This window comes from Poecilia latipinna, unplaced genomic scaffold (genome assembly GCF_001443285.1).
Source record: "Poecilia latipinna isolate Pla-1442-1.1 unplaced genomic scaffold, P_latipinna-1.0 Scaffold2390, whole genome shotgun sequence".
Classification (NCBI taxonomy): domain Eukaryota; kingdom Metazoa; phylum Chordata; class Actinopteri; order Cyprinodontiformes; family Poeciliidae; genus Poecilia; species Poecilia latipinna.
In genome coordinates, this window is record NW_015115006.1 from 73,489 (window position 1) to 90,546 (window position 17,058).

General features: G+C 39.7%; 1 protein-coding gene across 1 annotated transcript in view; it reads left to right on the top strand.

Annotated features, from left to right (window-relative positions):
* The window catches only part of LOC106937613 (gamma-aminobutyric acid receptor subunit beta-1-like), a gene marked incomplete at its 3' end in the record, with an annotated part of 28,767 nt that extends 12,552 nt beyond the window's left edge, over positions 1-16,215 (top strand). Inside the window, exons 4-5 of the mRNA XM_015019214.1 lie at positions 8,345-8,565; positions 16,133-16,215. Of these exons, the coding sequence (XP_014874700.1) occupies positions 8,345-8,565; positions 16,133-16,215 (304 nt within the window). The remainder of the gene's footprint in view (positions 1-8,344; positions 8,566-16,132) is intronic.
* Between the last annotated feature and the right edge of the window lie 843 nt (positions 16,216-17,058).

Here is a 17,058-nt window from a genome sequence, read left to right on the forward strand (position 1 = left end):
CCCCCGGCAAAAAACCCCCCCCAAAAATTTTTTGGGGGGTTGGGCCCAAAAAAAAAAAAAAAAAAAAAAAAAAAAAAAAAATCGATGCAATCACCACATGGCCAATAAAAAACTTGTTAGCTGCTAATGAAAATTACATTAAGTCAGGATCAAATTCCCACTTTTACTGCTTAAAAGCAAAATGCATGAAATAAATTTGAATGCCTTCTACACATTTCCTCTCGACATTTTGAGAGTGTGCTGTGTTTTCAGAGCGAGTCATGGGTTTTGCGTTCATCCACCCAGTTGGTGCTATCGATCAGGACAGAGGAGTGATGGGTCGAGCGCCGCTGTGGGATTAGGATTTATGAGAAGCGGTGCAGACCTCTCTTCATCTCTGCATGGAGAAGATATCAAGGTGTCAGGATTTGCTCAGTTAGACACAGGAGGTTAGGGGCTGGGGGGGGGGGGGGACCAGGCACGAGTAGTTCTAAGGCTCTGAATAGAAACTCATGTCCTTTTGTTTTATTAAGTTTAGAAATGTGTGAACATCCACATAAAGCATGATTTCATTTACCTTTTGTTTATCAAAGGGTAAGTAAAAATTATGCTTTAATCAACTTTATTAAAACATCTTATTTTACCGCAAACACTTAATTGGAGGCAGCTGAGATGGAACAAAGCCACTACTGTAATGTCTAATTAGGACTTAATTTCAATAGATATATAGTAACTTGAATATATTCTTACTAAAAAGAGACCTTTTAAAGAAAACTTTTTTCTATAAAGAACTCGACAGTCTCAGATTTACACACAGAAGAGAAACAGTTCAAGTCAAAGCTACCAGTGTGATAATCACAGCCTCATATGTCACTGCAGCTCTGCTTGCTCGGAATAAAGATGCCGTGCCTGACCACCTGATCAAATGAAGCCCCATTAACCTCCTGTTTAACGTCTCTATCTGTCTGCTCAGACTGGAAAGTGGAAACCAGAGAAGTCAAACCAGAACATGCAGACTGAGAGCCACTTTTCTCCTGGTTTTAACAACTTCAGCAGGCATTTGTCAACCATATGAACTATAGAATCTCACATTGCCAATGCATGGTCTGCCACAATGCTTAATTTGTAAATCAAACAGCGGTCCATGTGAGACAAGGATTAACTGAGGTCAACACGGACACCGGAACTCACAAGCAACAAAATGTTTAGGTTTACATGATGCTCTAACGTTTAGGAAAAATTTATTCAGGCTGTTCATTGCGACTGGTTGTGAGCTCAAACCTTGGTACAACAGACTGATTATTTTGTCGCTCACCCACACCTCTCGCACCTGCTCCAGATCTCTATTACCACTGCCTTTGTGCCCAAATTAAGCCCTGGTCTTCCACTACAAGATTGGCTTGTGTGTGTAAAAGGTTCAGGTAGGAAACTCTAAAAGTCCTCGCCTTAAAACTTGCCTTGGACAATCGCTTAAACGGTGAGTTGCCAGTTTGAACATCCTCTCCGTCAGTCTTAGTTGTGTTCTTAGACAAGCCACTTCACTCGACTCGCCTGCTGATGGTGATCAGAGGGCCCAGTGGTGCCGGTGCATGGCAGCCTGGTTTCTGTCAGAGTCCCTCAGGGCAACTTACCATCGAATGTGTGAGTGAATGACTGTAGTGTGAAGTGCTTTGGAGGAAGCCCTGTGCTACTACTTACCATTTCATAACCTGAAAATAGTTGTCAGTTTTTGAGGCTTGCATTACGAGTCAGTTAGGAATCAACTTTGGTTGGATTGCATTAACATGCAGCCACCCAGTCTTGGTTGGCCTTCTCCTGTCGGCAGTGAAATAGCTGCCTCAAGGTTTCTACATGTGGAACCTTCTCTATGGTGGCAGCCACTGAGTATTTTCACCAGATGTCCAATCTGGCTCCTTGTGCAGAAACAGGGACTTGACTCTGAGCTCCAATCCCTAAGGTGAGATCAGTCTAATTTCACCTCTTTATATTTATCTCATTCTTCCGGTTGTTACCCACAACTCATGACTACAAAGTCAAGTTCACCTCACTTATGACCCCAGTCTTTCTATTGGTATCCTGGTTCATTTTTCTTCAATCATGGACACTTTCAGTTCTAAATGTAATGCGGTAACATATCTCTGATCCTTCCTCAAATCGCCAAATTCTCAAGTAACAAGGGTCTCTCAGCATTTTAATTTCTCAGTGAAACATCAGACAAAATGTAATTCAGTAATTCAAAATGTCAAAGAAAGTTCCTTTTCTGGAATAGGCATATTGGCATCTCATTCTGGAGACCGTCCAATGTGAAATCATGCTGGTAACGGATTGTGTGTTCACCTTCAGTCTGAATGACCTCAAGAGACCACATTCGTGTGAACTCACCACACTTTGACTGGATAGCAGTCCAGACTGGATAGCAGTCATTTTGGGCCTCGGTTCAACTGGTAGTTGTTGAAACTTGGTTTAAGACAGACGTTTTAAACTTTTATCTGTAGTTATTTAAATACCCAACAAGAGGAAAAGAGCATGCTCTTCTTTTGCTGTGGGAGTGATATCAGCAGGGCTTTTCTCCAGCTTCTGTCCCAGAGCCAAAGTGTTAAACTTTGCTTTCAGCAAACTGTCTACATGATTAATGTTTTACACTTTGCTTTGCATGAGCAGCAAACTACAAACTCACTTTATCCGCTAACTAAGAAACGTAGTCGCCCTAGGGGACATCTGATTGACACAAATGTGTATTGATTGATTCCACCAGTGAGTAGTGGAGTAGAACAGGGAAATGGGTGGCAGCAGTCATGGGTGCCAATGTGACTGGGCCCTTCAGGAAGTCACAGGAAATCTGTTTGGCACACAGGAAAGGTTCTGTGCTAAATTAATCCTACAGAGGGCTCAGCACTAATTTGTTAAACTTCAAGGATTCTGGTAATAACTGTAAACTATTGACTCCTATGTATTTAAATCACTTAAGACACTGGTACCAGTATAAACAACCAATCTCTCAAATAAAACACATTCCTTTTTGCTTCATATTTGGACTAACTTGATTTGTCCTTGTGATTGTTTCTTCCAGAATCTTGATTTGTAGTGATTTGTCTCTGTCTACCTGTATGGGAGAGAGCTGGGGTTGGCATGGAAACAAGGAAAAGGATGCTGGTTGGTTTGGCAACAGTGAAAGCCCTGATGTGTGGAAGACAGCAGATGATTAGCATCTGTATTCTTATTGGTCTTCACATCACTGGTTTTTGCTGTATTAGAGGATTTCTGGATATTTGGTCTGACCACAGGACTCAGGAAGGCAACATGTCCTCTGTTTACTATGTTATCGTTTATGGTAAAACCGAATCAGCCGGTCACGTCAATCCAAGCTTTATTTCTTGTGTTGTTTCAAGAGCCCAGCATGGTCGGACTGACATGTCAAAATCGGTTCTCATTATTGCAGTTGTGTGATGAAAATTGTCATTTTGTTCCGAGCTTCATGTCATCCACTCCTTCTTTTCACAACCTTTCCGATGAGCATTTTGCCCCCCTCTGCATGCAAAACAATTGTGTGATTGACCTGAATTTTGTGGGTGTGTTTATGTAGAAAATATAAATGGACGAAATGGTGGGATAAACCTACTGAGAGGCTGGCACCTACAAAACCGACTTCTAGAAGTCGGTTTTATCATCTATAATAGGATGGATCATTTGTGGAGTGGTTGTCAGAGGCAGTGAGGAATTGTGAACTGTTGAACCAAAACACCAAACTACCCATGCTTTCTGTTGTTTTTTGGCTTCCAATAACATGTTGAAAAAGAGATTTTCCAGCTTTTTACATTCAGCTTTTTGCCAGCCAGTGTTTATGTTCCAGAGCTGCAAACCCCTGGTTATTACTTTGATATGTCAGGAGTTCATAGTTGTATTTGCCTGACTTGTGATCGGGATGTGTTTTACATCATGTGCCCTGGTCCTGCTGTGGCTTCAGTATTTTTCTGATTAGAAAGTGATGTTGCCTTTCCTCCTACCTCACTTTGTAATCCCTTTTCTGATGTTTGCTCAGTTTCCGCCAAAGATGGTTATAGATAAGGAGGAATTAGGTCAAACCGCAGCACACTGCAGTGAGGTTATTGCAGCACAAGACCCTTTGCCGCATTAAGATGAAAATATAAGGGTAAGTCAGACCCACAGGATGAAAGAAATGGAACAAGTGTAATAGTGTTACAGAGACATAAATGTGTAAAAGGAAGCAAGGCTTCAACATTTGGCCATCTAGGTTTGGTGCCCACGAGGTGCAGGTCAGTGTGGTTTCACTGCAGTGAGGAAGCACCTCCTCTCCCTGATTCTAGACTGTAAATACTCAGTATTTGGTTCACGTTTAGGCTATCGCTCAGCCTCCGAAACACCAAGGTGCCACCTTGATGATGGACAAGTGGGTGCTGAGGGGAACAGCTGCTTCTAATAATAGTTCCATCCCCAAAGAGACTGTAAACCCACCCTCGCATAACACAAGCAGGTCGCTCTGCTTCATATTCTGTGTTCTCAGCTTTATGAGGCAGCACTTTCCCGCTGCTGCCTCATGAGACGTAATGTCATCTCTAGTTTATTATTGCAACTAACAGTTCCAGTGGCTGGCTGAATGACTAATTCTTGTTTTATTGCTTCTATTAAGCTGGATGTTTGGATGTAACATTCTGTTGGTTTAAACTGGATCCCAGTGCTGAGACTGCTCAGGATTTACAAGCTCATATTTGCGGAGTTTGACAGTATTGAAGACTACCTCTGCAGGAGTCAGATGGCATTTGACACACATTGATTTAAAAGTGCAGAAAGGTTCTCACTGCAGGAAGTGTTCTTGTGCGCGCAAATTAAAATCTGAATCAAAAGCAAAGTTAGTAAAAACATGGTGACAAAAATGAAACAAATAAAACCTTTTAAAAGTTTCATTTTAGATTGATACCACATCAGTTTGCATGGATCTAACCAGACTAAAAGCAGCAATGCAACCTCTCTGTAGATGTCTGGTCCTTGGTGGTTGTAAAAATAAATGATAAAGAATGTTACCGTCACATTTTTGCACCTCATGGACATCTCTATTTCTAAAAAAATGATAGGAAAACCAATTTAGTTCTTCCACAAAACATTGGTTCATCTCCTGACTTTCAGTCCTTTCTAAAAACTCTGGAAGACCTTTGAAAAGCAGAGAATGACAGATCAAGAGCAATTATCCTCACCTGTCTACTTGTCCAGAATTTCACACTGCAAGCCTTTTTATTTCGCTTTATGAATAATACAATGTTGTTTTATCTTTTATTTGAACTTGCAATTAAAGTTTATTTTAAAATGACAACAAAGTAGAAAGCTTTAAAAACTACACACTAGTTCAGTAGAGCAGCTTACCTCATTCTCCCTTTGTATTGTCATTTGCTACACTCCAGTTTTCTATGTTGGTCATTTATTCTAATTTTTTTTTACCTTTTCACTATGTGTATTTGACATGTTTTTATCACCTGCTTTCACAAAACTGGCTGCAGATTTTCTTTTGATTGAAGCTTCTGCTGCTGAGAAAAATAAGGACATTCAGCTGACTTCCTACTATATGACTTGCTTTTGATTAAAATTTTGTTTTATCTTTGCACCAAGTAGTTTAAATCTGCAAATCTGTTTGTTCTACAGCCTGCAATCTCCCTACAGTCTCTGTGTTCTAGTTAAAGTATTTATCAGGCCAAAGCAGTTGCAGTGGTTGCCTTTTTTTTTGCTATAGCCACGCTCATCTTGGTGTTGAACGGTGACCTCTGAAGGTACAGATGGCCCTCAAACACACACATGCATTTTTTCATTTTTATTTTATTTTTTTCAGAAAGTTAGTTTCCCTCGAGCTTCCTGAGAAATGCACACATAAGCATCTTGGCAAAGTGCAACGGATGCTGAAAACGCTGAATAGCTGTGAGAAGAATCTTAACGGCTGCTCGTCTCCCAGATTAGATCAACCGAAACCTGGTGATTTTTCCTCTAAATGCTACCAGCTCTCAGCTGAGACATTTTGATGACTTGTTTGTTGAAACATTTTAGATGGTCTGAATCCCTGTACTATCACAGGAAATCAAATTACTTGACCTTATCTAACATGGACCACTGATGTTCTAAAGTAAGATTCATCCATCCAGCCATACACCTTTTTCCGCTTATCCGGAGTCGGGTTGCAGGCTTCCAGTAAAGTAAGATTGTTGATTTTTAAATCAACCAAGGAGCAAAGTCTTGCTACCAGATGCATGTACAGGTGCTACTGGAGAGACTGGGCTCCAGACTTGGCTTTGGGGGATGTGGTTACGTTGCTGGGTGAGGTGTCAGGTGCCCTGCTCGCTGCAGACCTACCACTGTGTCGGACTCATCGTCATCCTGTGTAGGTGCCTGAAGTTTTTCTGCTCAGGGATGCTGCAGCTTTGGGGGTCAAAACTGCATCCTGGTGCACTCTGGCACATGGTGGAAATCAACTTATTCCTGTGGTAGGCTATAGCTAAAATATAGACAGCGGAGATGCAAAAAAAAAAAAAAAAAAGCCAGACAGTATTGCAGTGTGGCTAGTTAGTTTGTGATTTAACATTCTGTTAAATGTTAAATCATTTAACAGAATGATTTAACATTCTGTTAAATCATTGGGCCTATGTGATTTAACATTCTGTTAAATCACATAGGCCCAAGTTGGTTTGGGATAGCTTTTCTCTCCTCAAAATACCTAGGATACCTCAGGAGAAGCTGAAGGATGCTCTCTTATGGAAAGGATGTCTGACTTTTCCTCTTACCTCCATTGTACATAAGTAGAAGATAATATATGGTCGGACAAGAAACATTAGATTTGCCTGTTACGTAAACATGCCTTAAAGAAGTCTAAAAATCTTAACCTGTTGTTAAATCAGATTTTATGACTCTAGCCTCTTCTTTTCATGACATCACTTCCCTGGCTTCCTCATTTGTTCCAGTCAGCAGCTAATTCGAATGCTCGAACACCTCGTGGATTCAAAGCCCCAACAAAATGCAATTTGAAGGGTTAGAATTACATAAAAGGAGGAAGCGCACAGGACTCCACCAGCATTTTAATGGACCCGGCTGGAAAGTGAGAACATGAGTGGAGTGCCTTCCCGATGTTAAGATGTTAACCCTGAAAGCAAAAGACAGCAATGAAACACGTGTTCCCCGAGCCCCAAAAACCAACCCCCAGCAGAAAAAAAAAAAAAAAAAAAAAAGACAGACGATTCATCCCGTTTAAGGTACTTCTAGAAGTCCTACCGTTGAGTGTTTTATGTATCAGATGGCTTAATCTGGTCCAGTCCATGCTAGATTTCCAACTTCATGCAAATGTTTATATTGAGAGGTCTTGGCTCTCACGGGACAAAACTGCATTGTCTGTGTCTTTGAATGCTCTTTGACAACTCTTACGTAAAATGGGTTCATCTGACATTAGATGTAGACTAAGCTCAGTGATGCTGTAAAAACAAGAAATCATCCCAAGTTATTTTTATACACGTCGAAGCAAATAAATTCTTCTATTGCATTATTCCACCATTCCTGACTGAGTCACAGCAAGAAATGACTGGTGCAGCGGTTGCAGAGTCGAGGCTGATGCAGGAACGGGAGCCTCTGAGGAGCAGGTGAAGCTGGGAGTTCCAGCTGTCTGAGTCTCAGAACTGGAGCATGGAGGCCAGTGACTTTCCCCACTGCTTAATAAGAGCTGACATCACACAACATAACTCGCTTCTGCAGTCTGTTCTGCTGCTGGAACACGTGTTGTGTTTTTTATGAGGGGGGAACAGTGGGAGCTGAATGGTTTGGATCCCACATTGTGTGTTAGTTGCACCGATAAGCCACACAGCTGTTCCAGTAATTAAATACTCGGGTTAGTAAACCTTAATCCTTCCATGTGAACTTTGACACAGTTCAGACTAGAAGAGGAAATCAATCCATGATGTTTTCATCTGGCATAAGGCTAATTATTTTAAACATATATCTGGAGATGTCAGAAATATTCAGAGAAGAGCTGAAAAATGCCTGGCAAAGTTTTCACAGATTACTTCTGTGTCATTTTGAGTTTTATTCAGTTAAAAGTAAGCATAAGAATCAAGAGTAAAACAGAGATCAAAGCACACACAGTTTCCCACAAGCTGGAAAAGCTAGCTGCCTGACAGAGCAGTTTTTTTTTTTTTTTTTTTTTATCAACACTGCTATATTCTGAGAAATAAGTTGAACTTATTTGAATACAAACCAGACTCTCAACACTGGAATAGACAAAAAAAAAACAAAAACAAAACAAAAAAAAAACCCCGCTGCATGCTGGTTGGATGTCAAACAGATAATAAGGAACTAAAGTCTTTCTGTCTCTGTGCCCCATCAGGACTACACCATCACCATGTATTTCCAGCAGTCTTGGAGAGACAAGCGGCTGTCCTACACAGGCATTCCCCTAAACCTGACCCTGGACAACCGGGTGGCTGACCAGCTCTGGGTTCCTGACACCTACTTTATTAATGACAAGAAGTCTTTTGTCCATGGGGTGACGGTCAAGAACAGGATGATCCGGCTACACCCTGACGGAACTGTGCTTTATGGCCTCAGGTAACAATTAATTCCGACCTTTTAGTTGAAAGCTTAAAAGGGTTTTCAGACTGTCACCTTCTTTTTGGCACATTTTCCTCTTGGTCCTCTGTAAAACATCCTGCATCATTTAAAACTGATGTTTTTGACAATAACCAATCTGCACCTCTCTGCCAGTTGCTTAAGAAGAATCTTAGATATTTTTCTAGCTTTCCACAAAGGAACCTATTAGGTACGTAAGAATAGCACAGAGAAAAAAATATTACTTTTTGTAATGACGCACATAAAACATTTGAAGTTTAAAGCTGTCAATTACGTATGCTCTAAATTCTTAGGTTTTCTATCATCTGGGAAACATGAGATTTTGAGAAATGTTGAGGATGTTTGTACTAAAGACAAGGTTTTCTTCCAATGACATAAATGCATTCACACAAATCCCAGATTGGTTTGTTGGAAAATATAAAATATTCCATATTTCAACAAGCTTGAAGTCTCTCGCTCTAACAGAGGTTGATTTAAAACTGTAGATTGTACATATAAAAGGGATTTAGGGACCAGGTTTTAATGAGGAACAGTGCTGCCTCCGGGATGTTTGTGTTTCCAAAAGACTTCTGTTCAAAGCATGCAAATCTTTCCTGGGGAATACTGAGCCAATTAATTGCTGCAATTGTTGCAAAACCCAAATTCAGTTTGGATCAATGTGTTGGTGTTACCAGTGTGTAGCTTCAAAGAGATGATTAATCCACTAAGAATCCGTGAGGCTGAAACGATTTTGCTGCAAAAGACGGGGACATTTAAAATGCCAAATTGTAACAGAAGATCAGTGGATTTTTTTTTTTTTTTGTGCTTTTGTGTTTGGGTTGTAACCCCTTAGACCAAAGATAACGCAAAGTTAATGAAAAAAAAAATACTCAGACACAATATCAGTCTTTACTTGAAATAAAAATGGTGAGAATTAGTTCTTTAAAGGCTGAGTAATCTTTTATTTAGGCACAAAGATTCTTCAAATAGAGAGTCAGGTTTGACTTGTAAATGTTAAACCCATCAGCATTGTGGGTACATATTTTTGTGTTCACTTTTTTCAGATCTAACTTCATAATTTCCTCCTCAGTTACAGAAGTTGTGTTTATGGTTGTGGTTAATATATCATCGTTAAACATTTCTCACAAGATGAAACTTGCCTGTTATCAGAGAGCTTCCAGAGCAAAAATAAAACATTCATTTTGATTCTAAAGAAAAATGATTGAAACCATGGATATTTCTGTCAGCGATGCACCAATCCTAACCCATAACATGGAGGATTTGGTGAAGCGATGCCAGGTGGCTGAGCAGCAGGGCTCTGACTGTTGACCAGAGCAGGATACAAAACCAACATGGTTTTCATGGCAACCCTTCATTTAACTGGAAATCCTTTGGTACACTGCTCCCCGGGACACAGAATAAGGAAAGGATGCGAATGCACTCGTAGACATATGTTTTTCAGTATGGTTCAAGTCAAACTGCAACACTGGCATACGACATCAGCTGCCCAGTGAGTAATAGTTTCCTTAGTCTCATATGTTGTTCTGCTGTGAATAAACAGATACAGAACTATATATATAGTCAGCATAGATACATTTTGGTATAGTAAAGAAAAATCCATAACAGTTATTTCATTTGAAAGACTTGTACTTACAATTTCATAACATTTCTGTTGAGATTGGCTGTTTCCAAAGCTTCTTCCTAACCTCATTGATGCTCCTCAGTGGTCAGTTTGGTTTTTGAGAACTAGTCAGATGGTTGAATAAGATCAGGGAAATTTTTCTGATCACAGGTGCAAAATGTCAACGTTTGGATATTTGAGCTGCTTCTTTGTCTTGTCTCGACACGACGGTTCGTTGTGTTGTGAAATCAGCCAATTTGGTTTGTCCTGATCTAAATTTTTGCCCCAATACTGATCCTTTGTGTTTTTGTTTTACAAATGGGCACTGGAAGATACAGACTCTCAGTTTAATACCTGATTAAAGTTAATAAATGTGATCCCAGGTTTTGAAAGACACATTGCTTTTCTTTTGTAACACACTTTCTTCCTTTGCTAATGGGATTCAGGATGCTGCAGTTTATCAAAAGCAACAAATATGTTGCTTTAACAGTTGTTGTGGAACATCTGTAGTATGCCTCTCCAGCACAGGTTACATTTGGTAAGAATGTTATAATATCCTAATAAAACTTCACCTGCAGAGCTCAGACGCGACTTGATTTGTTTTTTTTTTTTGTTTTTTGTTTTTTTTGTCTTTACAATCATCTAGAATCTTGGTCCTACTTACAGGGTTTGCTCTGAGAGCATTTTGCTGCAGTGCAAGGCTAATTGATGACTCCTTAGCATAATGCGATGACTCTTTCGTAATTCAGCTCGTAACATATGTTTCGACACGGTTTTATTTAATTGTGTGCAGGTAAAACCTGAACATTCCCTGCTTTTTTAAACTTTGTTTTTAAAGTTTTAAAGTGTTTAATTCACACTAAGCACAGCGTCTTCGGCTACACAAGCCCCTTTCACAAAATATTGTTGTGATAACCCCTCGAAGACGAGCTGCCTCTGAGCTCCCTCTGGGCATTTATAGATCACAAGATATTCCACATAGCTGTTCGCTTAGAAATAGTAAAGCCAGCAGTGCTGGACGACAGGAGGTGTGGGGCTACATCGCCGTGAGCACTACTCATAAAATATGCATTCTTAGTTTTTGCATCCTATCTTTTTTTTTATTTTTCAAAACATTAACTCAGACAAAATATGCATCATCCTATAGTGGCAGAGGAAACGCTTAAAATTAAACCTGAATATCTCGCCTTTTTATTGTTTCATCTAATGAGTTCTGAGTTTTAGTTACAGTTTTAAAACGTTCTAGTGACTGGTTGCACATCAGTGAGAACTTCGCTTAGCAAGTTAGGATGCAACAGAGGTGGGTTTGACGTCTGTATCGGTCCATTGACAAAACGCATGGAGTCCAAAAGACAGCTTAACCCTCCTTGAAGTGTTGTGTGAAGGGGGCTCTGGCCTCCGTCTGTATATGTCCTAGCAGCTGGCAGAGAAGATTATGAACACACTGTGGTACAGATGTGATTTACAGTGACACCAAAATACAATAAAACAAGCTATAATAAACATGGAATTCGAAACATGCCGTGCAGTTGACAAAATCACAGACACCAGACTAATGATTAGTGGGCTTTTAGTCAAGGATAATGATTTGGGGGGATCCAAATCCCATCAAATTGTTTTGTTACTTTAATCTCTTTATTTTCAAGTCTGTACGGTTCCATCATGGTGGAAAATGAAATTACAAGGGGTCCAACAAATTGGACCAGATTGTTGGTAGAAGTTGCTCTTGCTTAGTATTTTCATCAGTTTTCTTACCAGTCGGTCTCATGTGGCAGCATTCGCCTTCTCTGCTCTAGATGAACCAAACAATTGGGATTAAGATTCACGAGAGAAAATAGCAGGTTTCAACTGGACATCCTTGAACTTCCTGCAGCTGTGATGTATATTGTTGCTGCCCTATTCATTTAAAAGTCACGATTTGTGCAAGTGTGCACAAATCGTGACACCGTCACACTTGCTGACGGTGTCAAGCAACCTTGCGCTGTTGGCAACACTCGACAAACAGTTGCATTATTGTGCTAAATAAATGACACTATGTTACTGGAAAATACATAAGAGAACCAGAGGCTGTGGTTTTTCTCCAGGTATGCCGTCAACAAGTCAGATTCTGTGCAATCCGCTCTAATACATTAACAAATTTCATTGAATTAGTTGATTAGTTTGTTCGGTTTATTTGGTCCAAATGCCTTCATGCTTCTTAGGTGTCATTATCCTTCACAAACACGTTGTTACTATTACACTTTTTTTTTGTACATTTTAGCAAACTTGAAATTTGTGGGCTTTTATGGTTTTTGGGAGCATTTAGCCTGAGACGCTGGTGTTATTTTTGTGTCTGGAGGAGCTGTCTGCTCAGATCAGGGTTTTTTAAGGTCCACATAGAAGCAGCTTTTCAAAGACAGAAACAGGGATACAATGAGAGAGGAAAGCAGAAAGCATTAAGTCAGACCTGAAGCAGGCCGATGAAAAGGACAGGGAGGCTGGATTTACCCAGAAACAACTCTTCTTTTGAGGCTGAATGAACATGGGCCTTGCGGGCTGTTTTCAGCACTCTGTCCCTTCCTAAAGTGAAGCAATTCTCAGTGTATTCAGATAGACAAGACTTTACTTCCCTCTAAGCTAGTTTCCTTCCTCCGTTTAATCTCCAGTGCTCGTAGTTTTCATTTCCCTCACTCTTTTTGACCTTTTCACCCCAACCCTGGACCAGAATTTCCATCTTAAATAATATGTGTGTTTCCAGAACAATATAAAATGTAATTATTACAGAATATTTCCACTGTTCTAATTGTTTGGATGAAAACCATGAAACCAATTTGTAATCTTTGTAAGCACTCAATTGCCATGCTCTAGATCATGGGTGTTAAAGTGCAACCCCTGACCCCGTGGTTGGGGTTTATCATATTTCTTTTTAAACTTTAAGCACATGCAAAATACTCACAGGAGATTCAAGTAAAGGTTTAACAAATGTATTGAATGCAATGAATGGATGACTCAAAGGTCTTGGTCCAGGAGGTTTTCCCTGCAATGCTGGGAGTATATTTTTCCTTCCTTCTCTACTTTGGCCCCAGAATCTGAAGGACTGATGATCATATCTTTCACACTGCTCAGCTGCAGAATCATTATCCCCCAAAGGCTCCGACAATTATTCATCCAGTGTGCTCGCTGCTGAGACAAGGGCTATATTTAGGTTTCCCAAAATGACCTCAGCTTTGATTGGCACTCTCACATCCCAATTATTGGAAATTCAGCACCTTGGAATAATGAAGACAACATCAAAGACCTGTTTATCTCCTCATCATCGTCAGCGGCAAATCTTTTGTATGGTCACAGCTAAGAGAAAGCTCTTCTCGGCAAGGGAAAGAAAAGATGACACAGAGGCTAAGTTTAGTCTGCGCTGCTGGGCCTGAGCCGATGCAGAGTCTGAAAAGCTTCTGTTTAACGAGTCATAGTGATCACGAGGCCACGTGTGGGGAAATCACAGTAAAAAGTCAGAGGTTATTAAATAAATACACATTACTTTACAACCACTGCACTTGTTTTGTCATTTAACAAGCGCAAACATGCATTTTATTTGTTCTTTTATAAGATAGAAAAACAGAAACCTGTGCATAATAGTGAATTGTTAATGATAAATACAGGGTGCATGGCTCAGGAGGAGGATGTGTCCAGCAGGAGTTAATGAAGAAGTTTTCAAGACACAGCTTTTATTTTTGATTGTCCACTTCAGCACATTAGCAAGCAAACGTGCATGCATTTAGCTATAAACTAGCAATTTAGTTTGTAAATCAAATATTTGGCTGGCTAAGAACTAAATTTTTAGCTTGCTAACATTATATTTTGTTAGGACCTAAATACTCAAGTTGAAACTGTGACATTGATAAATGAGTGGATAACATGCAGGACCCCATATCAGACTGGCACCACTTGCTGGTAGACGAAAATGTATTTATTTGTGTCATTTATTTGTGTTTATTTGCAATTTTATTATGGTTTCTGTCTTTGGACGTTTTCCTAAGGCTTTGTGCTTCAGAAAATATTTTCTGAAAGGAGGCTGAAAATAGCATATCCAGGGATTCCAGGGTGACTTGTGAAAATGAAAAAATCCTTTAATACCTCCTTTCTCTGACAGTAAAAGTTCAGCTGTCTTCACGTTTTCCCAGCTCTTACACTGTCATGGACGCTAAAAGCCCATAAAAACATAAATATTTATCCCTTACCTTCTGAATATTCCTGGCTGTTCATCTTTTTCTTGAACACGCTGAACACTTTAGGAAGCTTTGGACGCGTCTTAAAGCTGGCGGAGAGGCATGGACAGACAGTACAAATGGAAAGTGTCCATTCACTGACTTGTAAGGAGAAGGCTGCAGTTCTGTTTTCATAGTTGTGAATCCCTTAGAGTCACACAGCTGGGTGCACAAACTAGAGCCCAAGAATGTTTTAGAGTTCATGTTATGCCAGGACAGAATAGCTTTTTCTCCAAATTAAGAGGAAACAATGGGATCTTGGAGAATTTGTTGCAGTTCCCCTTTTATCTTTGTAAACATTGTGGTTCTGTTGGTGTTTTGAAGTCTTGACCTTCAGAGTGCACTTGATTGGATCACAGTTAGTTGAGCATTAAGCAGCAAGAATGAGACAACACTTCCCAATATGAGATACAGATAATGACAGAACAAAGACCTAAATTCAGCAGTCAGGTCATACATGGGAACCTCCTGGTTGCTTCTTTTTCAAATGTTTGTAGATGTGACTGATCGGAAGAAGAGACGGGGGCAGAACCAGAGCTGAATGGAGGTATTAAATATATGATATACTGACCCATGAACCCTGTAGGATTACCCATTCCATTTTACACATTGAACAAATCTACAGGTGACAAGATGAGGTGCAGCATGGAGGATCTCTGACGAGACAAACCTGTTCAGCCGCCACCAAATGTTGACCAAAGTGGAAAAAGTTCATTTCCACAACTGCTTTGAACCAAAGTGCTTACTCACATTATTGTTTTGTAAAAGTACAGTTGCTACTTTATTGCATTTTTACTATGAAAAGATAATCAGGACAAAGTGAAAAGAAGTTCATTTTCTCCACAACAAAGAAAAAAAACGAAACCAAACATTTAAATGATTATTCCATTCATATAGTGGTGTATTTATTTTTTTTCCTCATCTTGGGGTGGGGTTGGCTCAAAAATGTTGTCTAAATAGCTTCATATCTGCTGCCCTAATTGTACATTGAGGATTCCCAAATGTGCATGTCAGTAAATAACCATAAAAAAAATTAATAGGAATGCTTTATTTTGGACAGAATGTATTTCATTTGACAATAAATACTTTTTAATAAGCTTCACTGGGTATAATGCAGCTTTACGTATGTCTAATTAAAGTCTATGAAGCGTGCAGGGATCGTTTGTTTGCTCCACGTATTCCCTACGCCGCCAGATTTTCTGTCTGAATGAGTATAAGTGCAGGTCACCCAGAAAAATGCCTGTAATTTATCCTTCCATTTCAGCACATTAATTATAATCTACCTACATGCTACAGTGGATATCTGGGATGACCTTTAATCGTGTTTTCTGTCGTACGCACAGATTATGAGGCTGTAAATAAGGTGTGGCTCCATCCGTACGGAGAACAGTTTGTGATGGTTGTTGCTTCGGCTGTAAAACTTCACTGAGAGTTTCATCCGGTTTTATTGTTAACTCCTAATTACTGCCTGCTATAATTGAGATTAAAACACAAAGCTTTACAAAGGGAGAAGAGCTGCAGACGTCAATTCAGCACAGCAAAGGCAATTATGGGAACGAGACGGATAGTTTCGCTCCACTCAAGGTTTAAAAGGATTTGTGTAATTCGAGGTTTAGAAGGTCGGTTCTGTGAGTTAGGCTCTACCCTTAAACTTCTAGAAATCAAATGAACATTTCTTTTTGTTGTTGTTGTTGTTTTCACCAAGGATCACCACGACAGCCGCCTGCATGATGGACCTTCGCAGATACCCGCTGGATGAACAGAACTGCACCTTGGAGATCGAGAGCTGTAAGCAACACAGTCTTTGTTAAAACTGATTCAAGAGATGCTGAGTGAACCTGGATAGATCGGTTTGTTTTCAGACGTCACACAACTCTGACACAAGAACCTGTCATGATCTTCATGTGGTGAAGACACCTGATTTTTATCAGGCTAACCAGAGATGAAGAAAGCCACAATAATGTAAAACAAAGGATCAGTTCACAGATCTAGAAAGAGTTTCACGAAAACCTGTCACTACATGCTCCAGGAGCTAAAACCAGGTGTTAGGGAAGCTATAGAAAGTCCATGTGATAAAAACTGACAAAAGTCTGAAGATAAAAGAATCATAAAATCCAAAGAAAACACAGCTTGTCAGAGCACCTCTTATAAATCTGATAAAATCATAATTCTGATTAATAAAGCAGGAATTTAACTACATGGTCAATCATATAGCTTAACTACAGACGTACAACATTAGGATCTCAACTGCTAGTTAATAAACACACATTACATTTGACTGTTCATCCAACCATTTTTCCATCCTTGTTTCAGTCTTGGTCCAGCCATGTTTCCATCCATCCATTCTTCATTTTTCCATCTGTCTGTATCCCTCCTCTTGGAAATCCATAGGTGTTCATGACTGTGGGTCCTCCCTGTGTTTTTTTTGTTTGTTTTTTTTGTTTGTTTTTTTCAGTAAATTGATTATACCACCCAGACCATATTTGTTCTGGTTGTGGTTCTTTTTCAGTTTTCCTATTGAAATGTTTCTCAACCTACACACTAAAAGAGGCTTGATGATATTGTATTTTTTTTAATTAAAATTAGCTTAAACATCAGTTTCGCAGGTCAGAATCATCTGAGATTGTTAAG